Source organism: Mycetomoellerius zeteki, unplaced genomic scaffold (assembly GCF_001594055.1).
Source record: "Mycetomoellerius zeteki isolate Tzet28-1 unplaced genomic scaffold, Tzet1.0 scaffold102, whole genome shotgun sequence".
NCBI classification, from domain to species: domain Eukaryota; kingdom Metazoa; phylum Arthropoda; class Insecta; order Hymenoptera; family Formicidae; genus Mycetomoellerius; species Mycetomoellerius zeteki.
Window position 1 is genome coordinate 68,177 of NW_017255933.1, and position 24,491 is coordinate 92,667.

The 24,491-nt window shown below is 33.7% G+C and overlaps 3 protein-coding genes across 11 annotated transcripts in view; all 3 read left to right on the forward strand.

Annotated features, from left to right (window-relative positions):
* The window catches only part of fdl (fused lobes), a 42,748-nt gene extending 36,026 nt beyond the window's left edge, over positions 1-6,722 (forward strand). For 5 of the 9 annotated variants that reach the window (XM_018444445.1, XM_018444454.1, XM_018444463.1 and 2 more), the window contains 6 exons: positions 419-562; positions 1,044-1,145; positions 3,582-3,844; positions 4,378-4,989; positions 5,086-5,815; positions 5,892-6,722. In XM_018444445.1, the coding sequence (XP_018299947.1) occupies positions 429-562; positions 1,044-1,145; positions 3,582-3,844; positions 4,378-4,989; positions 5,086-5,815; positions 5,892-6,039 (1,989 nt within the window). In that variant the 5' untranslated portion in view covers positions 419-428 and the 3' untranslated portion in view covers positions 6,040-6,722. The remainder of the gene's footprint in view (positions 1-418; positions 563-1,043; positions 1,146-3,581; positions 3,845-4,377; positions 4,990-5,085; positions 5,816-5,891) is intronic. The other 4 variants (XM_018444489.1, XM_018444508.1, XM_018444499.1 and 1 more) reach the window with 2 other exon arrangements.
* A 4,605-nt stretch (positions 6,723-11,327) lies between these two features.
* LOC108731755 (Diuretic hormone 44 receptor 2) lies at positions 11,328-14,645 on the forward strand. Its single transcript, XM_018462258.1, is given in 10 exon segments — positions 11,328-11,391; positions 11,651-12,087; positions 12,630-12,724; positions 12,827-12,992; positions 13,529-13,685; positions 13,770-13,900; positions 13,977-14,068; positions 14,249-14,387; positions 14,462-14,611; positions 14,613-14,645. Coding segments are annotated over 10 exon segments (1,464 nt in total).
* A 5,186-nt stretch (positions 14,646-19,831) lies between these two features.
* Positions 19,832-20,880, forward strand: LOC108732125 (Helix loop helix protein 4C). The gene is given in 3 exon segments (XM_018462786.1): positions 19,832-20,090; positions 20,665-20,705; positions 20,708-20,880. Coding segments are annotated over 3 exon segments (315 nt in total). The 5' UTR covers positions 19,832-19,914; the 3' UTR covers positions 20,806-20,880.
* Positions 20,881-24,491: the final 3,611 nt, after the last annotated feature.

Sequence of the window (24,491 nt, forward strand, 5' to 3'; positions counted from 1 at the left end):
TCAGTTCATTATTTTCACATTCTTCTATCTTGTAACTGATACAAATTTACAATAAATATTAGTAAAAAATATAACTATAAAATTAAAGTTATTTTTAGGTTTTCTAAACACTCTATCTATCAACTTGCGTATTTTTAAACCACCTGTCTATTTAAAGATTCATGTCGAACTACTTTTATCCGATGTCAAATCTCATCGAAACGAGAAACGTCAAGCGATTGCATTTAGTACTGAAAATAAAGGTAACGAATCCCGCATTTATTGCTAATCTTGTTCGCTAGTTTATTGAAATTCGAAATGGTATCGATAAACGATCTGCAGGCACGAGGGACATTGTTACCGTTGTCCCGGTTGACACAACGCGTTCGTGACTATCTGCAACCACATCTATATGATATTTGTTTCGGTTTATTTGCAGACTCGTCAGAATGGTGGGTAGCATGCCCAGCGGATGGATGAGGAGGATCCTCCTCTTCCTCGTCCTAATGACCGGTGTCCTGCTGATCGCCATGTACGCTCATGCTCCGCCGCTCGCATCGCTGCAGCCGTTTGCGACGCGACGGTAAGTTTTTTTTATTGCAATCACTTGCCTTTCAAGCAGACAATTCGGCAAGTAAAACGCAATATCTTTTAAGATTCTGTTGAGTAAGACAAACTGGAAATCATACATAGTTGTCAAATATATGTAGAAATTACCCGTGGAAACCTCAACATTTGTCAAATATGTTAAAAAAAAGCCAGCAGTCTCTTTGGACTCCATTCTATTTCATATTTCACTCTGATTTTAATTCACACAATTTTTTTATAAGAAGAAAAATATCTCTGAGTATCGTAAGACAAATCTTTGCGAAGCGCAAAATCGCTTTTTTTCTTTTAATTTCTATATTTCTATGTTTTCTGTTAACACACAGCCAGCGCAGGTTCGTTTGCCCGCGTTGTGTATTAATCCAGTGCCTCTTCTGATGATTTTCTTACACTGCATGATTTTTGTTTTTATTTTGAATTTATTTTGCACTCGCAACGCGATGAATCGTGCATCGAAGAAGACTAGAGGACTTGCAGCGCGGCTTGGTTAATTACCTGGTCGGTAATGAAACCACGATCGGACCTGGCGAACGGCTCTACGAGTATCTGGAAGAGCCTAGGTAACGGATAGCCCCCGACTGGGGATGGAATCTTATGCTAGACCAAATGTCCTGCGTATGTTTTTCTTACCTCCCATCCCCCCGCATTGATCTAATCCCTCTGTTCACGTGTGTTTGGTTCAGGGAAAAGTATTTTTGAACCACTCTTTCTGTTTTCACGGTGTTGCAGCGTATTGAACGGCACGATACAAAAATTCCCTTTGAACTGTTACAAAAAAAAAATCAAAAGCATAGTTTTACAGAAAAAAAGTGTTTGTCCTCTTTCTCGAGTTCTAAATTCTACAGAGAGACGAAACCACGTTTGTATTTCACAGAGTAATTCGAATCTTCAATTTTACAAGACGGAGTCGGTGTAGCGATATCAACGAACGTATTAAGGATTTCATCTGCACGTATTAAGGATTTCATCGAAACTTTATAACGAGTACTTATCTGTGAAAGTATCAGAATCTCAAGTATGCATTTAATAGACTGACTAGACTGTCGTTTTTGATGAGGCGATTTAATCGTGTTTTCATAATATCCTTTCACTTCTTGTTTATTTTTTTTTATATATGATTTACGGAACCAGTCATGTGCCGTCTGATACCCATCGGCCGTTGTTCTCTCAATTAAACAATTACCCAGGCATGACTTGCAACACGTCGGCCGCCTCAGTGAACGAATTCCCTGAATGTCCTGAATTTCCACGTGAGAATTCCCGTATATTCCTCTCGGCTGGTGCACCTCTCGCAACGTCGCACCTCATTCTGACGCTCGTCCCGTTTAATCTACTCGCCCGAGCACGCCCGTTATACTAAACGCACGCCCGCGCCCGCTATTGTTACGCACTATTGTCTCTTGTATTGCGCGGATTGTACGGTTGCTGCATTTGTCCTGACCCGCTTCACGTGAAACCCGACTTTCCCGACCTTCCATTCTGAGAGCGAGACTCGTCTTCACCTTCAGAAGAGATCCAAACTCGATTGGGAGTTTGTGTGATGATAAGAAAAAAATGTATTTCTTTTTGAAAGAAACCTGGGAAAGAAACCTTTTTCACCTCTATCCATATAACAATCTTCAATTTCTATAACGCGAGATACAACCAATCCTCCAACTAGTTCACTGCGAATCGATTTGTAAATAGTCGTTGCTTCACTCGCGAATTTCCCTCTCGAATTTTGTCGGAGCACTCCTTTTTCTATTGAGCGCTTTCTATTGAGGCACTCGTGCATTTCTCTATTCTTCTACTTCGAGCAGAACGTTATTCCGTCCCATGATTAGCCAGCTATTTTCTTGGGTGCTTCTATTCGGCAAACATCGCTTCTCTCTTCTTTCCTTGCTTTTCTAATTTGAACGATGCCAATGATATTGCTTTTTGCGCTTTCATTTCTCTTGCCGTTGTAATGAGTACCTCTTCATTTGCGGGAGGTATGACATTATTAGCTTGACCGAGATAGGGAATGAGTTGCGGAAGGTAGATCTTATCTTTTTCTTCTACCAAAATGGGTGAACTGTTATGGTTCTTGATTTATGAAATTGTTTGCTTTTGTATTACTATTTGAGTTACGCGCTTTGATAAAATAATGTTTATTTTAATTTATTATTGAATATTTAATTAATAATTTTATTTAAATACCTGTCTTTTTATTATAAGATAAAAATATATCTATGTTTAATGTACATGAAATAATTTATAAAAATGATATTCAACTTTTTTTTGTATGTGACTTTTTCTTAAGTTATTTATTTATTTTAATTATAATCAAATAATTATTTGACATTACTGAGCTGCTTTGTTAATTTTTTGTATATTTCTATTTTTCTTTTACGCTCAGATGGTGCACAAATTGACAAACATTGGTTCAATTGTTAATACAATATTTAAAGAAAAGATTGCTAATCGCGACGTATTAAATTTCTCAATCGCCATTTCGACTATAAAAAATGGAATTCTAAAATAAAATTATTTATCGCATGTTGTCTCCTTAAATGTACCTATCATTTTTAATATTTTCCATATTTTTTATTGCGAGACAAATATTTGTTGCAAACTGGATTGTTAAAGAAAGAATATGATTACTTGGTAATCCGTGGTGTGACAAACGATTGGATATGTATGTATTTGAGAATTTAACAAAACAAAGTTATTTCGTTCAAAGAAAAAGTTATCAAACTTTGATCTAAAAGAATCTCAGTCGCGCCACAAAAAAATTGCCAGATTAAAATATTCTGTACATTATCGTTACGGAAAGTCTATTCCTATAATTGCGTAAGCATAGCTGTGATTGTAGTTGTAAAAATTGACCAATCACAGTCGAATATTCTTCTCATATTCGATTGTGATTGAATCAATTCTTACAATCACTTATAACTACGCTTACGCAATTGTAAAAATAGGCTTAAAGGATCGCGATTATGGATCGAGGTACGAGTTCAATTTTCACTCGATCGCAGGACATTTCAAAGTCCGTGGTCCTGGGCGTGTGTGGCGAATCGATGTGAGAGACGAGCAGTGAGGTCTTCGAGGACATCCTTGGCGACCTGCACCGCGCATTGCGGAGGAAATATTCGTCTATTGTGGCCCAGACCGACTGAGAATGTCGTCCTCGGCGATGACAGTGTCATCCTGCATCTTCAGCAGATCGAGTTCGTCACCGTAAATACGAGCGATCAGGAGACGAAAGATCTGCTGGAGCATGCGAAGGATATCTTCATCGGTGAGTGTTGAAGAGTGTTGAAGAAGAAGAGAATATTAGAATATTCGCGTTAAAGATACTTTATAACAGCTTCTTCTCATTAATCACTATAGAAAGTGCAGGTAAAAACTTTTATTAATTTTCTGAGATACTCTTAATTAGTAACGCTTGTCAACCTTTCATATTAACAAATATGACAAAGCAAATATATATCATAAAGTACATACCAGATGCAAGATCACGTACTTAATGTATCAAAGTTACACGTAGTATGTATCACAACTTCTACATGTTGTATTCACATGTTCAATGTAGAATAAAAAATTACTGAATTTCGCTCGTAAATAATTATTCATCATGTTTTGTGAAATTAAAGTCTTTATTCTGTAACTCTTAACGACAGTGTCGGTGTCGTTATATTATCGTTGCATAGATTTTATACATGGTCAAAATGTTGCAGCGCAATATAACAACACCGATATCATTATTAAAAGAATAAGAACTTAAGTTGATGGAATCGCTGCTTCCTTCTATAAAATGTCTTTTAATTGCAGGAAACATTAGGAGTTTGGTCAAGGTGTTGAATGCTAAAAGTCGATCCGGTATCGATTCGTTCATCGTGTACCTGAGCGCTGGGAATGCGCGAGGCACCACCTTGACTTTGGACACCGATGAGTCGTACAAGCTAGAGCTCACATCGAAGGGGAAGATTCTGGAAGCCAGGATCACGGGGAGAAGCTACTTCGGGGTGCGGCACGGTCTAGAGACCCTTAGCCAGTTGATCTGGTGGGATGAGGCGGCTGGCAAGCAGGGCGCTCTTCGTATCCTCACGCGAGCCTCCATCGAGGACAAACCCGCATTCTCTTATCGCGGCCTTCTCGTCGACACAGGCCGACAGTTTTTCCCCATCGAGGAACTGAAGAGAGTCATTGATGGCATGGCAGCCACAAAGCTCAACACGTTACACTGGCATCTCACCGACTCTCAGAGTTTCCCGTTTGACTCGGCACAGTTTCCGGAGATGGCGAGATGGGGCGCTTACAGTGGCGACCATATTTACACACCTGAAGATGTGAAGGACCTAGTCGATTATGCGAGAATACGCGGTGTCAGGATCGTCGTTGAGATCGATTCTCCGGCTCATGCTGGCGCCGGATGGCAATGGGGTGAGTTCTGCCCTCCAAAGTTTATAATATTAATTTTTAATAATATAAATCTTGTTGGCACAGATTAGCATTTTCATTACATTTTATGATAATCAGGTACGGAACATGGTTTTGGTGAACTGGCGTTGTGCGTGGATCAGCAGCCGTGGTCATCATATTGTGGCGAGCCAAATTGCGGGCAACTGAATCCAATAAATGAACATTCATACAGGATATTGGAGGGCCTGTACCGAGAATTATTAGATCTCACAGAGGTGCGCGATTTGGTCCATCTTGGTGGCGACGAAGTGAATCTCGAGTGCTGGGCGCAATATGGCAATATCACTCTCGCAATGCAGGCGCAAAACATGACGGATTATCACGCACTTTGGGCGGAATTTGAGACAAAAATGCTGCAGCGGCTGATTCGAGCGAATCACGACAAAGTTCCGAAGGCGGTAATCCTGTGGAGCTCTCCATTAACGAAGAGGCCTTACATCATGATGTACTTCGATCCGAAAATTCACGTGATTCAGTCTTGGGGCGGTAGCAATTGGCCGGAAACGCCGGATCTGCTAGAGGACGGCTTCCGGGTAATCCTGTCGCATGTAGACGCTTGGTACCTGGACTGTGGCTTCGGCAAGTGGCGGGAGATCGGCGAGGCCGCGTGCGGCGAATATCGTACCTGGCAAACTGTCTACAATCATCGTCCGTGGAAGGACTATCCACCACAACAGCAGCCTTTGGTGCTTGGCGGCGAGGCGGCGATCTGGAGCGAACAGACCGGACAATCGTCCCTGGGACCTCGACTATGGCCTAGGGCGTCGGCGTTCGCTGAACGATTGTGGTAATAATATAATGTAACAAATATATAACAGCGATTTTTTTCTAGTAGAATATTACAAGAAAATTCTTTTTTTCAGGAGTGACCTATCGACGAACAGTTATTCCACGGACGAGAATGTTTACACCAGACTAGCCGTGCATGTCGAAGTCCTGAACAGCAGAGGTATCAAGACGGAGTCTATGTGGCCACAGTGGTGTTCCCAGAATCCCGGGAAATGTCTCTGACCGATCGTTAGAGATTCGCTAACTATCCACCAGCCGTTCCACGAGTACTGTACTTGCAGCACTGATAAACATATAAAAACAGGGCTTCATAAAAAGCGGCGACGTCAGTTGCAAGTCCTGTCGGTGGTCGAAATCGATTTCGTCCGACGCGCAATGACATCGCGTATTCGTGATCCATGGGACCTTTCGATGCACATCCTGCCGACGAAATTGACAATCGTTCCTGCTTGATAAATCGACGGCTTTTTCATTCGCAAGAAATGAATGTCGAAGGGATCCGAGGTTCGGCAAATAACATCAACATTAACATCAATGTAGCGAATAACCAAGAAGCTCTCTCTGCGTATGTAATATATATATGCAAACCTATGATAAAGTTGTGAGATTACAGCGGTGACAGTGGATAAGCTGTAACTTTAAACCATTACGCATTAACTTGACGTAAAAGGACGCGTGGCTGGTAACGATTAATTGATTCAAACTCCTCTTGTGAAGAGATTTGAAATCAAGCTTCACGCAAGTTTAGTTTTATAAGCGTCTACTTAAATCGAATAATTGTAATCAAGTAGAGCCGCGGATATTCTATTGATGAAATGTGATTCGGAGTCCGAACTGTATGTCGATCATGAATGTTGCAAATTTTTTAATTCCTTGATATTTAAAAGATATCGCTGTTGAGAGCAAATTATATGTCTAAAAAATATATATCAAATTATAAATTATTGCGATATATATGAAATTGATATATATGTGTTATGATGTTATTCGTAAAACTATTTTCGATCTCGATTTCTACTGTGTTAAAGTACAAATATTTCAGGCTTTTCAAAACTTTTTCCAACACTTGCTTTTTAACAAATGATACATTCTAATCTTTTTTTTCGTTTATCAATGCTAAAATTCTGAACTTTACTCTGTTATACGTTAATTGCTTAATTAATCACATACTGCATAACGATGCATAATTGAAACAAATTGGGACAATTGTGCATCATGTCTTAATATGGGAGATGACGAGGTACTGCCTCGATTGAGACTCAGTTAGAGTCCTAGCGAGAAGGAGCCTTTAAAGCGAACGAGAGAAGAAATATGACGCGCAGGAAGCTTATCGCGTTATTTCTCGGATCCCACGAATCGAGGATAGCGAGAGTAGACTAGCTTTATCACTGGAACGCCTCAGCCAGAGGCAATTTTATAGCGCGTAATTTAGCTTTTTAATGGTCGAGATTACATTATTGAAAGTATAAGTAATAAATAACGAAAAAGGCATATGTATGTATATGTGATGGTATGATAGTTCTGATGTTGTGACATGAATGTCGAGAGGAAAGAAAGAGTGCTGTATGTTTGCGACTGATCTATATTATTAAAGATTATCATGTATAATGAAAACGCTTGATATCAGAGAGCTTGAAATTTGCCGATTTGTCGACACGCAACGCTAATCGAACTTTCTATTTGTCGTCAACGCAAAAATGCTCAGGGCAGAGTGCACAATTATTGGATGTTTCTTACGCGCGTGGAGGACGAAGGATACAATCTTTTTATTTCTCAAGAATTGAATTTAATGTTATTATACATTATTCATCGAAAATATATTTACGTTTTATTCATTCGTAAACAGATTAGTTTGAAATAGAAACAGTTATTATTGTACAATTATTTATTTGTATGAAGAGAATAAGAGGAATTACATTGTGCTATATTATTTTTGATTTCATGTAATCGCCAAGATTTTATCGCATTGTGATTTTTAATAGTCCCAAGCTCGGAAGATGACATCCGTATCATCATGACGAAAAATTCGATTTATAGAACGCAAAGAAACTCGCCCAATTATATAATAATTCTAAGATACACATGATTGTCTATAATGAAAAAAAAGTCTGATAATATAGCTACCAAATGTGTTTTGTTTTATGTCGTTATTGGTGCAATATGTACCTATTACCATATATTATAATAATAATAATCAATCGTTTGGAAATAATTAGAAAAATGTAAGGTAATATTTAGAAAAGATAATATTTAAAAAATTAGCATTTAGTTGGTTTTATATTATACAATAATTGAACATTTTTGAGCAAAATTATTTTACCAAAGTTTTAGTATTATTATCTAGGCTTGTGATTATTATTACCAGACTTTTTTTCAGTGTAGGCGACGCAAGTGATCTTCATTAAGAAGCGAATGCGCGTGGAAATTCGCCCCCTTAATCCCTGTACAACGTGGCCTATGAATTATGTAAGAAAAGACAAGTGATTCTTGGAAATTTGTACATATTTCATAATGACGTAGGGAGCAACTTATAATATACATAATAGATAAGCGTGTAGATAGAGGCAAATAGCTAAGGTATTTATTAGGTGAACCGATAGACGGTTATTTAGGCGAATGAATAGACATAGGCGAACCGCTCACGAGGGACAATGGGGGCGAAGAATGTAACGCAAGTCTAGAAGAAGAGATGTTGGAATATCTGTACTTATCGATACTTACCGATATTGATGGCTGTAAGAGGAGTTAATTCTCTCGTGCATTTGTAGATATGAGATACAAGATCGCGATAATGTTAAAAGACTACTGAATATCAACATTGTCTCGAATTATGATGTCATTTATAAAGAAGTATCCAAATAATTAATAAGAGTAAAGAGAGAGCTTTTAATTGAATTAAAGTATTAAGTTAGAAAGAAAGTTCATTGCGCTACGAACTTTAAAATATAAGCAGCTATAACTTTGTTAAAAATGAACGAAATTTAAATTTAGAAAAAGAATTTTAAAACTTAGAGTTTTGAAAGGTTACTATACCTTTGGAATTTATATGAGTTTGATTATTTTTACATATAAAAACCTACAAGCTGGACAACACTGAGAAAATTTTCCTCTCACTTTGTGGACCCAAAAAAACTTGCGAAACTTTTCGACTTTTTAATGTGAAAAGAAGCTTAAAGTTTTCCCATCTGTATAAGATTTTCATGTTACATACATAAAAGAAGCGTTACAAACTTTTGTTTAAACTCATCAGTATCTAATGTTTGATAGATTAAGCAGTTGCTGCTTGCTATTTAACTTTTCTGTCATTTTAATATTCTTGTGACATCATAGTGTAAGATAACTGACATAAGTATTGAGGATTTTTAAGATTGCAATTTCGAGCATGAATTACTCCTCCGGTTATTTCTTATGTCATGTTCGTCTTAATCTCGATTAATGAAACAGGGCGATAGATGTGCAGGTAAACATTACGTGTAATGATAACAATTTATCGGATATGTTGAAGAACAAGAATTTTACGGCGCGATTAGGACGGTGATATTTACGGTACGTATACTTACGTTATGCGACTCTCTTCGGTCCGCAACGATGAATGTATGTAAATAAGACACAATTGTGTGTGTGTTTCGATGGTTCTCCGAACTGATTCGAGCAGAAAGATATACTCTGTTATGACGTGTCCCTTACACGGATTTAACATAAAATGAATTTTGACTACATCATTTCGTTTGCTTTATTCCCTATAAGATTGTCCTATTTCCTTATTGAATATGCATTGAATATGCGTTGCGGAGAATCCTTTTCATGATAAACATTTATCAAAAAGAAAGATCTCAGGAAAATATACTTTTTTTTAAATATAAATATTTATGTAATATTTGTAAGGTTTAAAAAAAAATTTTTTTTAATAATACATCGTAATGGACTAATGGATAATGCATTGTTATTGATTTTGTCTTTTGTTACTAAAATTGTAAAAATATTAAAAAGATAATTTTTAATTTATGTAATTTCATTAAAATCAGTAAATATTAATACATTAATATATATTAATAAACCCGTTCCGAAAATATATTTATTGAGTAGGCGTCTTTGAAAATTGAATTATTATATGTTAATTGATAGCGCTATAATGGTATCGGTATCTGTTTTACGTCGCATCAGTTTTTGATGCGGAAGTTTGTCTCGAGTAATATCATTAGAAATTCAAACTGAATCCTATAATGGTTTGAGCTAATATTGACGACTAACTTGTGATGATTTGAGCTAATATTGACAGCAGTCTATCAAAAAGAACTTTCAAAGATTAAATTTTTGATGGACTAGATAAGTGATTTGTTTGTATTCTTATAAATACGTTGCACAAAGCATGGCGACATTTACACACCTGAAAAATTGAATCGTGACATGAGTTAGAGATGATATAATGATAAAAGAATATCCTAAAAATTGAACATTTTACAAACATCAGTAACATTATGAAAATTTGTGAACGACACATATTTACTTATCAGAGTTTCAAAAATAATAAAAACGAATTTATATACGCATTAATGGCGATTACAAAACTTAATATTAAATTGGATATTAAAAGATACTTAATTCAATATACAAGTCTTTCTTTAGTAAAACTCTGTATAAGAGTTTGAAATAATTGTTGCTTAATTCTTTATTCAGAAATTTTACCTCAATTGCATTGATTATGGAATTAACACATTTATATATTTATTTAAAATTTAAATAATTTTAAATTTATTGAACTAGGTAGCAAATTTACTTTTACTAAATTAAATATTACTTATTTAAAATTATATATGTACATGTAATATTTTTTAAATAGATATCTCACATAGAGAGATTAAATTATGCTTATTATGTTGCTTGTTTATGACACAATTGAAAATCACGAACCTTCGACGTGCAACGAGCATTCTTTGCTTGGCGGCCAATTCGTTGACTTGTTCTACGTACTCAAGTTTGTTTTTACGTCATTACGAGAGGAAGGGGTGCGGAAAATCGTGCAAGAGTGAGCTCAACGCGCAGCCGCCCGATTTATGTCGCTGATTCTCTACCAAAGTTTCAGATCAGCCACAATCACGCGCAGGTGCATATCCTGAAGAAGTTACATTTCAAACAGTGCTGTTACTAGTACTCATAACGTGAAATAATTGTGATTACAATAAAATAAAATTTAAGGTAAGAGATAAACATTGTGCCATTAATTTATTGTAAATCGATGTTAAGAAATTACGATCTATAGTAAGAACTATTGATAAAGAGAGCGAAGAAATTATTTGGAAGCATTAATTGACGTTATAAGGAAATTAGAGTTTAATATTAGCATAAAACTTTGATTTAATAATAATGTATGTCGTTGCAACGAAAATGCATAAAATTATATTATAATTTTGCATTGTAAATGGAATGAATGGTGAACGAAAATTTTATTGCAATTGAAAAATAAAAAAATAATAGATTTATTCTTCTTATTTCTTTTCTTTAGCGCTGGGATGAAAGAAGCCGAAGTGGAACACTTCTTAACCAATCAGAGACAAAAATGCAAGTTTTTCGAAGGTGGGCTCGAATTCATATTATTTAAATATCTGTTTTTTTTTAAATTAAATATTTAAAAACATTGTAATTCTCACAATGTCCCTTGCGAAAAAATCTACATCTCGCGCAAAATCTTTTAAAGTCTTAAAAGAGTTCAAAAAATCTTCTCAATTTGATTGGAAATGATAAATGATCGATCAGGGTCTATCAGACCCCCGATAGGGTGTTCTCTGCATTAATTAGACAATCGTTATTGTATCAACGAGAACGCCTACGCTAGGTATGTCCACGTTTGACAACATGATGTCGGAGGCCACCGGAATCAACTTATTCGGACATAACGTCACTGATGAGGATCAATGGAAAAATCGCGACGTCGTCAAATCCAGCGTCATCGTCGAGAGCAACGGAACAGAAATTCGTCAATGCCCACCGTTCTTTGATGGTTTGCTCTGTTGGTCGCGTACTGACGCATCAGAAATAGCCACTTTGCCCTGTCCACCGACCTCAGTTATGGGATACACCGATCTCGCGAGCGACAACTTGAGAAAGCTTGCGGTGGCCAGCAAGGTCTGTTTGGCGAACGGCGAATGGTACAAGAACTCAGACGGCATCTCCTGGAGCAATTACAGCCTGTGCGTGCTGAACAGCACGCGTCAAATCGAGAAGAATTATTTGCCGTTGTACGAGACGCCAGCGAAGTTCGCGCTATTAAATGTAAGCTATTCGTTATGGCTACGCTTGATTGAAGCAAGTGGGCAGATTTTCTGTGGCATTGTAATTTAATAAACCGCGATTAAATTAATGAACATGGAATTTGAAATTTTTTTAAATTTAATATTTTTGGATGTTATAAAAAACAGTAAAATTTAATCATTTGTAAAACAAACTATATTATATTCAAAATTCTTGTATAAAAGAATTTAGGTATATTATATTACATTAAAAATTTAATAATAAATATCTTGTAATAATTACATATAATTTAATGTTTTTCTATGAGAAAAATATTAAAAGTGCAACAAGAGATACATTACATCTTTGTTGTTTGCCAAAATAAACAAAGGTGCGTTGTACTATGTCATCTGTGTCTCTTGTTTCAAAGCACTTTCAGATTTAGTTATAATATTATACTATATAAATGCAATTAATTGTTCTTGCAAAATTTTAAAGCTGCTGTATGATTATTATGAATGCAATAGATATAAAATAAAATTGATTTATTTATACAGCTTTTATTCATTATGTACTTTTGACAGAAATGGCTGCCGATTATTAGAATGATATCGCATATTGGATACATTACTTCGTTTACCACACTAATCGTTGCTATGGTGGTTTTTTCCTTACTTAGGTAAGTATATATATTTTCCTCATCTGAGCACAGTCGCTATCTCTTTTCCATTCCATTGAGAGTGTTACAATTATTGCTAATATGTTTTCCGTACGTACATAGGAAACTCAGGAATCCCAGAAATAGATTGCACATGCACCTATTTGCATCCTTTATTATGAGAGCTTTTATGGCACTCCTTAAAGATTGGAGTTTCATAGGCGGCATCGGATTAACCTGGGATGTCGTATTTGTCGATGGAGAGAGTGCTTTTATCAAAGAAGAGAATGTAAATAGAACATCGATATAATTATTTTTATTATTATTTTAATTTTTACTAATTCGTTTAATTTAATTTTTTTACTCTTACGGAACTCTAATACTGGCCAATTTAATACTAAAAGATAGTAATAAATTAATTATTCATTTTAAGTATTAAAATCCTGTTCAGAATTTTTACTACACCAAATAAGTAAATAGTTACTGTCTTTTAATAATAAATTTGCCATTATTAAATTTCTACGAATATTATTTCGATTTTCATTGCTTTAATTAAATTACTCTATACATATAATAACTTATTGCTCAATCTATAACTGATCTTTTGTGTCTATCTAAAAATCTCTCTGACACAATCTCACAAACTATTTTTGAATAAACTATAATTAAAATGAGCATTGCATTAATCAATCAATTTTATAAATATTTACGTATGTAGAAAAACAATATTCCAAATTATCTGTCTCACTTTTGTTTTCATCTTTATTGAGATATTATTCTTAATCGAGTAATGTAATCTGCATTTTCATTAATCGATGTTTTCAGACTTGGGTCTGTAAGGTCATCACGAGTTTGTGGCAATATTTCATTGTGGCAAACTATTCATGGATCTTAATGGAAGGATTGTATTTGCACAATCTAATTTTCCTAGCGCTATGTACCGATAGCAGCACAATAGCTCTGTATATCTCACTAGGATGGGGTGAAATAAAATAAACTTATTTAAAACTATTTTAAATGTAAAGCCTTGAATCGCAATTTACTCAGATTTCATTATATCAAATAGGTCTCCCTGTCTTGGTAGTAGTACCATGGATTATATTTCGTGCGACTATTGAGGACACCCTCTGCTGGACCACTCATAACAATTCCTCGCTGTTTCTCATCATAAGAATACCAATGATTATATGTATTTTAGTACGTCGATTGCATAATACAACGGGCTTTTGAATTGTGTACATATTTAAACTATCTGTTTATTTCTTTCTTTCAGTTCAATTTTTTACTGTTTCTCAATATCGTTCGCGTCCTACTGGTGAAGCTGAAGACATCGGTGCATCTGCAGCGGAAAAAAATGAAATACAAGTTAACAATTAATACATAAATAACTTTATTACATAATTCATCAATTTATATCAATTTTAAATTAATTTCGTTATTTTCGATGTGTAAAGAGGATATATATGGCCTTTTGATGGAAAATTTAGTTTAGCATACGATCTTTTGTTAGATGCCATGCTATATTTATTTTAATTTTTAATTTAGGAGATGGGCGAAATCAACTCTAGTCTTGTTACCACTCTTCGGAATACATTATACAATTTACTTGGGATTATCCTACCATAAGGATTACCGGGTAGAGCTTGTAGGGCTTTTTTGTGATCAGCTATTTGCATCCTTCCAGGTACTTATGACGCGAAGGACCTAACTGCATAATTTAAATATCCCCGAGCACACTTATGTTATTTATCTTTATAGGGCGCCTTCGTGGCTTTTCTTTATTGCCTGCTAAACGGCGAAGTCAGAGCAGAAATGCATCGAGCGTGGAAAACCCGACGATCAAAAAGGGAGGTTGATTCATTCATCTCTGGACATACAAATTCAAGAGACGGAATTAATCGAAAGCGGCATCGATCGGAGGACGACACCAATTTCACGATAACAGCTACGAAAAAATTGCCGGTGAAAAATATTAAGTAGATTCAATCAGCTGTTTAAACGTCGAATAAATTTTATTTATATATAATCTGTTCAAATATCTAAAAAGTATATAAGCACCGATTGAAAAAGTAATAGCGATTATCTGGGAATAAGAAAATGATAATTATAAAGAAAATTATAAAGAGCTAAAGTGTTTTTCATGCTTACAGGAATTAGGTATCTTTGATGTGGACATATATTATGAACCTTATTGTGATTTTTCTTTCTATAAATATGTATACTACTTTCTTACGTATTCAAAATATTTCAGTGTACCTTACAAATAAATGTTTTTATGTGTTTGTGTATGTACATCTATAAGAATATGTGTATGTGATAAAAGGAAAAAGAATAAATTGAGGAGTGTTCATATATTTCTATGTAGGATCAAAAAGAATGATTTATTATTTCTAAGGAAATAATTTATTCTATGCTTAAATAATAATCTTTACTGTAATACATAGGGTTGTTACTGACATTATTATTAAAGTTTTGCATATCCCTTTTAATTTCTCAAGTTTATATATAATTAATAATAAAAACTAATAATCATATAATTTTATTAATAATATATAAAAAATTTAAATAAATTTTAAAATTAAAGATTAACGATAAATATTTTTTAACACTTTTATCTTTTAAACGCGCGTAAATCCATTTTAATATCACAAAAATCAATATACATAAATGTGTAATATGTTATTACATTCATGTTAAATATAATTTATTTTTTAATATAATATTAATAAAATTTAATAATATTTTATTGATTTGTAATAACTGTGAAGTTTTATAAAAACATGTGTTTGGCGAAATAAAAGGGGAAAAAAGGGTTTCGGTCGCGAAAAGGATCGTCATTGTGGTAACGAGGTGTGAACTATCTCATAACACCCGAGACGCCTGATGGAACACATTAATCGGATGCATCGAGCAGGGCGTGTGCCACGTCCTTGATTGTTGCGGCAAGGATTGGTCGTGTTCACACATATTATACACGCGTGTACTCGCACGCGGCACCTCGTCGTAACTCTCGGCCGCACGTGTCAACCCCCACACGAGCAATTTTCAAGATGGGTGTTGGCAGTCGGATTGGAAGTAGATTAAAGTCCGATTGACCAATTTGCATAATTGCGGGTTCTGCGGTTCTGTCCCTATAAAGCGGGGGTGTCATCATTCTATTTCTCTTCCTCGATCATGTCAAATACAAGCCCCGTGAAAATAAGACGGAAGAAAGAACTCGGCTTTTCTCAATGTGCATGAAAAAAAGCATGAAAAAAAGATGATAAAAGTTAAAATTAAGTCAAAATATTTAAAAAAGTTAAAATTACATAATAAAAGTTAAATTGAAGATTAAATTAAGCAAAAATATAATTAAGACCAGCTTGCAAATTATAATTTAGTTAAATTAGAAAAATCTCTATTTCTCTTTAAAGAAAATTACCAGATTTAGTGTTTTTTAAGTACTTTTTTAAAGTATTTGAATTCTTTTTTTATTAAAGTATTCAAATTCGATTTCTTTTAAATTTTGCTTGTTCTCATAAAACAATCATAAAACAACCACTTTACTAATATGAACGTTACAAGAATGAACTAATTTTAATACACGTATTCTTTCTCGATTTTAACGTCAATTTAGTATATCAAATTTGATCGAACCGTAATCAAAAGTTTCAGACACACTGTTTACTACACATATTTTAGGAGACAAAAAATTGCAGCTGTACGTTACTGTACAAACGAACTGATGGATCTTGGTTTAATTTGTACAGAAATGTTCTGCGACGGAAGATGCGACTGTGATTATTATTATAGCCGAATGGCGCAGATGCGACGCGTCTGCCACCTGATCCTCCGAAGAAATCTATATTACTCCAAAATGAACCCACCCTCAATTTACTCCTTGCTCCTAGAATACGTTTAAAATAAATATTACAATCATCTTAAAAGAGAAATAAACTCTTTTCACGAAAAATAAAATTATATATAATACAATAATTTTATTTCCGCATCTCTCTTATAGTTACACTAAATATTTTGATTACGCTTATACGAATCATTGTCCAGTAGAATATTCATAGCGTTTGTAAATAAAACAGCTCCTATTCATAAAACTCATGTAAAACAATATTTTAATCCTAAATTTAAAAGATATTTAATAACATTTAAGTTTAAAAGAAAAATATATATATACATATAATATATGTACATTTATTTTTTTAATAGGATATAATAAGACATAGGATACAAATAAGTCAATTACATTTGTTCTTGACTGTGGTGGATGACAGCTGAAGTATAGATGTTATTGACTTATTATATCATATTTCATTATAGGTATAAATATTTCTTTTTTAAAATAAAACGTAACCATATAATGCTAGAAATGATCAAATCATTTACCTATTTGTATACTCGTACATGCTCGGTGTTAAAATATAATATTATCATTCGACGACAGGAATCCAGCACCAGTTTTCCAAAACATTCAGCGTCAAGTCGAATGATCGATAAAATGGTCCTCGTATCCGGGAGGCTGTGTAAAATACTGTCGCGTGAATTACGAAATGCGGCGGAATGGCGACGTGGCGTCAGGTGTTGGGGCGGGTTCGCAGGGACGTTTCTCGATAGTCGATTGGAGAACGCTCGGGATGCTATCAGGGATGCTGGGGATACGAGAGGACAAGGGAGGCTGTGGCGGAATCAAGGGCGTGGTTACGGGAGATGAAAGTCCCTACCCGCCAGCTCTGTGTAGCCAAACTCACCTTTCCCTGTATCAGTTTTTCTGCCAGGGATGCTGTTGACCGTTCTCTCCCGACGATCTCGTCGAAGCCGGGAGATCGAGATGTTGTCAGAAGTGATCTTGTTGCTGCGGATAACAATCGACGTTGATCTAATCGCGATCCGGAGTCGATAAATGAACGAGTGATTTAGAAAAGTGAAATATTCAAAAGAATCTCCTCCTGTGTTAAGATTGATAGTAAAAAAAAAGGTGGATAAGATTTCGTGTGCGATTGTTTAATCGGTGAAGAAATTTAATTGAGAACGACAGAAAAGAGTGATCCGTTTCAAACCGGATGAAAATAGGCGAGGAAAAACGGAAACTTGTTCTTTATCTTGGAAAACTATGGTAAGTAAGACAAATAAATAAAAACACACGTTAATTGTTATACAAAAGTAGATAGTTTATTGTGCAATAAGTAATTTTACTTTACGAGAATATTAGAAATACCATGTAAAGATTTAAAAAAATATTAAATTTACTATTACAATTTACACACCAAATTTACAAAAATTTCTTGAATTGAACTATCGCAAAATTAATTGTTGTTTATTTCAATATTAGACAAAAGCAAATTATACTTATTCTTATTTAATCTTCTCTTAATAATTAAAATTTTCTATTTGAGCTTTATAATTATCATTAATTCTTTCAATATAAATATAGATTAAAATTAAGTTTCTTAAGAATTAGAATTATGCATATAATTCGCACAAAGTGCATATTTTTACAAAATTGAGTTTGCGTAAAATCCTACGGTGTAAAGTCGTAAAAATAAAAAAAATCCACAGGGAATCGTATCGGTTTGATAGCAGTGTTATGATAAATATTAAAAGAAGCGCCGAGAAGACTTGTCGCTCGAAATCTGGTTTTCTTTAAAATATTAAAGAAAGAATCGGAGAGAAAGAGAGTGGTGAATGCTCATACAAATTGTCGGTTTACCATAAGAATCAGATCGGGCAGCAGTCGTTCGGGGTTGCTTTTCGTCAATACTTGATGAAGAACGAGCTACTTGTGCGGAACGCAAACTGCGTTTCACTCAATAATGCAACATCTTTCTCATAAATAGACTATTTCAAAACGACTGTTTTGGTGACACGATGGAATTCCATAGTATTAGAAATTTATATCTTTCATTCCTCTTTCTTTTGCCTATATACGAAAGTGTGGAGCTTTCTTAATATAATATCTCTCTTTCTATTGAAGTTATTTCTGGCTTTATTCTCTTTTATGACTATAATTCTGTTACGTAAGTTACATTTGTGTGCTGAACAAATATTTGGTCATCCAATTATCGCCGATCGAACCCTAATATTTCTGGAAAGTAGGGTGAACCCTTTTATGTTGCATTTTTTCGTAGCTTTCGCAAATCCCCAAAGTAAATGGTGCGAAAAATTTGATTATTATTTCGCGTCTCTTAGCGCCCTTTCCTAAAAATCGTATTTATCAAATAAAATGTCATAAATATCTGAATATTTATATAAATTAAACTTAATATGTATTTAAATTAAACTTTAATTGCATAGAGAACGTTAAAGTCAATATTAATTAATATTTTATAATTTGTAATTAATTTTAACGACAAATGGTTTTTTTATGAATCTGTAGTTAATTTTTAAAGATCAAAAATATCGAGACGCTAAATAGTTTTTAAATTATAGGGGAAAGTAAAGTAACTAGAAATATGAGGTATATATATATATATATATATAAATGCGAACAATACTATTGCAATATTAAAATAATGATAAATACTTACTTCTCATATTCAGTAATGTGATTAATACCGCGTTATCACATATGACTATGTTATAACATATTTTTGATGGTTTTAATGTAGAGGAGAATGAAGAAAATCGCTGATACCTAAAAAAGTTAAATAAAGTCGATTATTTATCAATTATAGAAGTTTTTATTTAAAAGCTATAATGGTTTTAAACTACAATATTAACTTTTCCATTTTTAAAATTATCAATATAAATCATAATTTTTAACCAAACTCAATTCGACACACGAATAGCAAGGATTGTGTTTTTTATTTAAAATTACAGTTTATATCAATAAATATCTAATTGTAGTTTAACGTTAAATAACTGGAGTACTTTTTTAATAAAGACTTCTATGACTGATAAATAATCTCTACAAATTTTTTTTGTTAAGAAACAAATCAATCAGACAATATATCTTAAATTAAGATTACGAAACAAAGTTATGTAATATATTGTTGGAATTTTTGTTACATGCAACAAAATTAAGTTCTCGCAACGTCATCCGCGTTTTTTCTATCCGATTGACAATTATCGTAATTATAATTGCAGCTGCGTTTTACGAGAAGCAAGATAATAATGCTTTACGACGTGAATCTACGTTCAGGGCGAAGGTGAGGAGATAATTTTTCGCGGTAGATCAGACTGACCTTTTTGAAAGGAACATTTACGGAACGCAGAGGCACATGAAGAGTTTCAATTGTGATTTTGCGAACGAGGATAGGACGGTTCCTATGGCGAACAGCGGCCACGGGGTCGCCGTTAACGGTGTAGGAGCTCCTGGTTCAGGCACTTTGTCGAGGGAAGAAAGACGCAGGCGAAGAAGGGCCACCCAAAAGTATCGAACCGCACATGCCACACGGTAAGACTGCGATAAGCGCAGAATCGAAGTCTTGCTACAAAGACAAAACAAACTGAAGAAGTAAAGCACTGAAATATCGCGAAGAAACTGCTTATAAGTTTTTATTGTATAATCGTAATACTTAAAAAATGATTTTCCGGAACTTTTAATGAAATTTAGAAAAATTCTCTACTAATTAAAGCTGTTCTTTGATATTTATCATCCCCAATTTCATTTCTAATAATTTACGCCTCTCTTCTATGTAGATCAATTAATTATTTATTAAAATTTGTTAAAAAATTGTTCTTCATACATTCTAGGTGGATATAAATCTGCAATATATTTCTTGATATCCAGAAAAGTTTGAGTTAAAAGAAAGTTTAATCTTATCAGAACGACATAATTATTCTTACCAATAAAATTCATTTCGGATTTTTATTCAATCGGTACATCCCTGTGCTTTCATTGATGTCACAAGTGTTTCGGTATAATGCGCTTTCTTATATCCTATTGAAAAACGGAAATTATCAGAAGAAATCTAATTTCGAAAATTCAGTAGCACATTAATATGTGAAGGAATTCTTTATATGTAAAGGAAAAATTGCTGCTTGAAGTGGATAATATTTATCTCGTTAGGGAACCGACGTTGCCGCCGGACAAAAAGCTCTCGAAAATCGAGATTCTTCGGTTGGCAATCTGTTATATCGCTTACCTGAATCATGTACTCCAAGCTTGAACTTGCGTATTTCAACGACCAGAGATAGAAGACTTAGAAAACTGTGACGGTTTCATCATCATCATCATCATAAGCTGACCGCGAATTGACTATCGACCGTTTTTCTAAACTTTAAGAAACGTTTGCATAAATATCGTTTATATCTATATTTATCACTTTTACAATAATTAATAAAATAATCTTTTTTGGGGGAGTCTCTCTTTAGGATAAATTATTTTTATCATTTTTGATTTCTCTGGTTGAAACTAAACAATTTTCGATCGATTAGCACATACATTTGAACACTAGATAATAGAAGAAATATGGTATTGCTCGGTATATTCAATAATTGTTGAAAAGCGTTGTTGAGTTGCGTTAACTGTGCAGAGTTACATCGTCGTTTATACGATATATTCGTCGATATTCTCGAATCTCCGATTCCTGGATTAGTAGGCCACTTCGGGACAATGGAAGGGCTTCCCATGGGACTGCATCCCTCCGCGTTCCTTCAAATTCTCCTTCTACCCTCGATAGTTATCGTTCGGCTGCGTATTCGATCGTTGTCGATTATACGGCGTACGAGCTTAAGTGAAAAAGAATGGAATTGCCGACGAGAAGGCCAACTTCACGGATCGTCGCCTCGCGCTTCCCGCGTTTCCCGGTTCTCTGCAAATACGATTGTGTGACTCGATCCGCTTGGAGATTGATTGTCCGTGCGAACTAAACTGGCTTTCCTGTGAAAAAAAAACGCAGATGAATTAGAATGGAAGAAACTTATTTCTGTGGAACTAAATACCTAATCTTCAAAATAGGTTTTAAATTGTAAATTCATTATTTTATTTTTATCAACTCTTTTTAACATTTTTCAACAACTAACAATAACATTGATACATCAAAAAATTATATTATTTTTATAATACTGGACATAAAGTGAAGGGGGGGTTTTACTATTTTAAATGTAATTTAATCCCAAATGAGCAAAACAAAATAAAAACATGGACAGCATTGAACAAAAATGCAATTTGCAACATTGTTTTCAATGAAATTCTTTTATTTGTTTTTTGAAGATCAAATATAATTAGCTAAGCTACTTAGATTTTTTATTTTTATTTTACAAGAGTCAGCACTTTATAGGTAACCTTATAATCATGTGAGTTCGTCTTTTATCAAATATGTAAAGAGATATTTGTAAAGGTAGTATGAAAAGGATATGTGAAAATGACAATGTTATAATACAAATAAATCACTTATCATAAAAGAATTTATTTTTGTGTGCGTTTATTTTGCGGGCAAGACAATTAAAAAGCGATTGATGAAGCGAAATAGTTAGGTGATTTATTAATTTGTTTGCTATTAACATTTATTTTATAATTATCAGTTTCATAAATAAATGTCGATTATAATAAATAAAGTTTCTGCTTTTATCTTAATAATTTTATAGCACACTGTAAAATATTCTACCCGATGCGTCTGTATAATCAAGAATATTAATGCAATGCGTCTGTAAAGAGATGTCACGACGAGCAATTTCTGTCATTCCTCTATAAAGTAAAATAGTTAAATCGTTAATACTAACTGTATAAATGAAACATATGTTCCTTAAATATTATAGAGAAGTTTGATCGCTGACACGCGCACCGGATGACATTGATGTTCTCTGTGGTACTCAATATGCGCAATGTGTAATTAATAATCAATTATGAGTTGTGTGACTGTATTATATATTTAACAAAAAATAAATTACAAGTAAAAACAATTCTCATACTTGTCTCTAATTTATCGCGTAGTCCTCTGACTTTTCTTTCATACGCCTTTACATTAATTACTATTTTCCATGAATAATTCTTTCAAGGTAAAGAAAATATCCACTAGAGAGTATAATATAAAAATTACAACGTTTTTTTAAAGAAAGTAGCACATTCTAATCGAATATTTTGTCAATCAATTTTTGAATTTATTGAGCCATATGTAATGCATGTCTATTGGTCTGTCGTCTTCACTTGTATATTTATGTGTATCTACATTTAGCAATGACTATACGTGATCTTTCTTAAATTAAGCAATGTGTTGTTGCAGATCCTGGGTAGCATATTATAATGTTAATTGCATTAATGTAATAAAAAGCGATACCTGCGCGCAAGTTGTTATATAATAAATTACTTATTGCTCCACGGCCACCCTTTTTATATAGATACACTATATGATCGCTTAAAGACCACCGTGGGGGCTCATTTGTGCACGTTCATTTAGCATACCCGTGTTCTTCGTAATAATCGTTTATGTATGTTCCTTCATTTACCAAAGACGGATCATTAACTTGCAAACTGCAAGAAACCGAGTAGAGCAAGTAGAACGAAGGAAGACAAAGAATCGTGCTATTGTCTCATCTAACATAATCATTAACCATTCTCGCTTAAATTGTGAACTACAGAAAATTGGGTAATATTTACATGTGTGCGTGATATTTATACGTTGATACTATTTAATTATTATTTTAATTATATGATAAGTAGTTAGCATTGCTGGAATTAATATTCCCTTGTAATTAGAAAATCAACAAGAAATTGTGAAAAAAATATTACTTCGTTTTTTATATTCTTAGATATTCGATTAACTGAAGTCTAAAAACGAAAACATTTCGATGGAGTAAATGACAGTTGAATACAGTGTGAAAGAGAGAGAGAGATTTGACGAGATGAAGTTATTTACGCGTCCAAAAAGCTTCTCCGAAGCGATAGCATTAGTGACAAATCTTAGTTGCTTATTGGGACTTCGTGCTTTTGAGTATCCTCGTGGTCATCCAAGATCTCTACTCAGCCTGATCTATTTTTTGTTTGTGTTCGGTATATATTTCAGTGGCTCGTTCAATATAGAAAAAAAATACTATTCAAACGTTAGACTGATGAAGCTAGAATACTTTCTGTACAAAATATTGCAGTACGTCATTATTGTGTCTGTGCTTCTCAAGATGTTGCTGGGTTGGTGGCATACAAAGGTGAGCGAACGAAACAGTATATGATGTATTATAAACAGTTTTTATACCAACTTATTTATGGTTTCATGATATATGAACTTTATAATATAATTAAGATAAAATAGTTTTAAAACATACATACGTATATGTGTAAGTTATAATATTCTTTCATCATAAATTAACATATGTAGAAATTCAAAGTTTGTCACAAAAAGATTTCCGAGATCGACGAAACATTGCGACATCTTGGATTGTCAGTAAATTATGACAGTATATATTTCATGACAATCGGAGTGATAACCGTCTGGACTACAAGCTCTTTCATTTTGAACATCGTAGGTTTTATTCACTTAAAATTACGTACAGACATATTTGCTGCAATTTATGTTATATTGGTCACTACGTATTCGTTGACTGTCAACGCTATTAATATTTGTGAATTTTGCCTATTTGTAAGGTACGTAAATTGATCTTCTAAATAATCCAGAAATTTTTTTTACGTACATATTTATTAGATTTACTCACTAATTATTATATAAAATATTAATAATTTTTATTGGTTCTGCTTAACATAACATATTGTATGACGTTGATATTACAGTCTTATTCATAAGTAGGTATCTATATAAAAGAATCTATATATAAAATCCCATAAATTAATATAAACGTTCTTACAAAAAGTAAATTAAAACATAGTTTTATTGAACAATAATATTTATTTTTATAACAAATT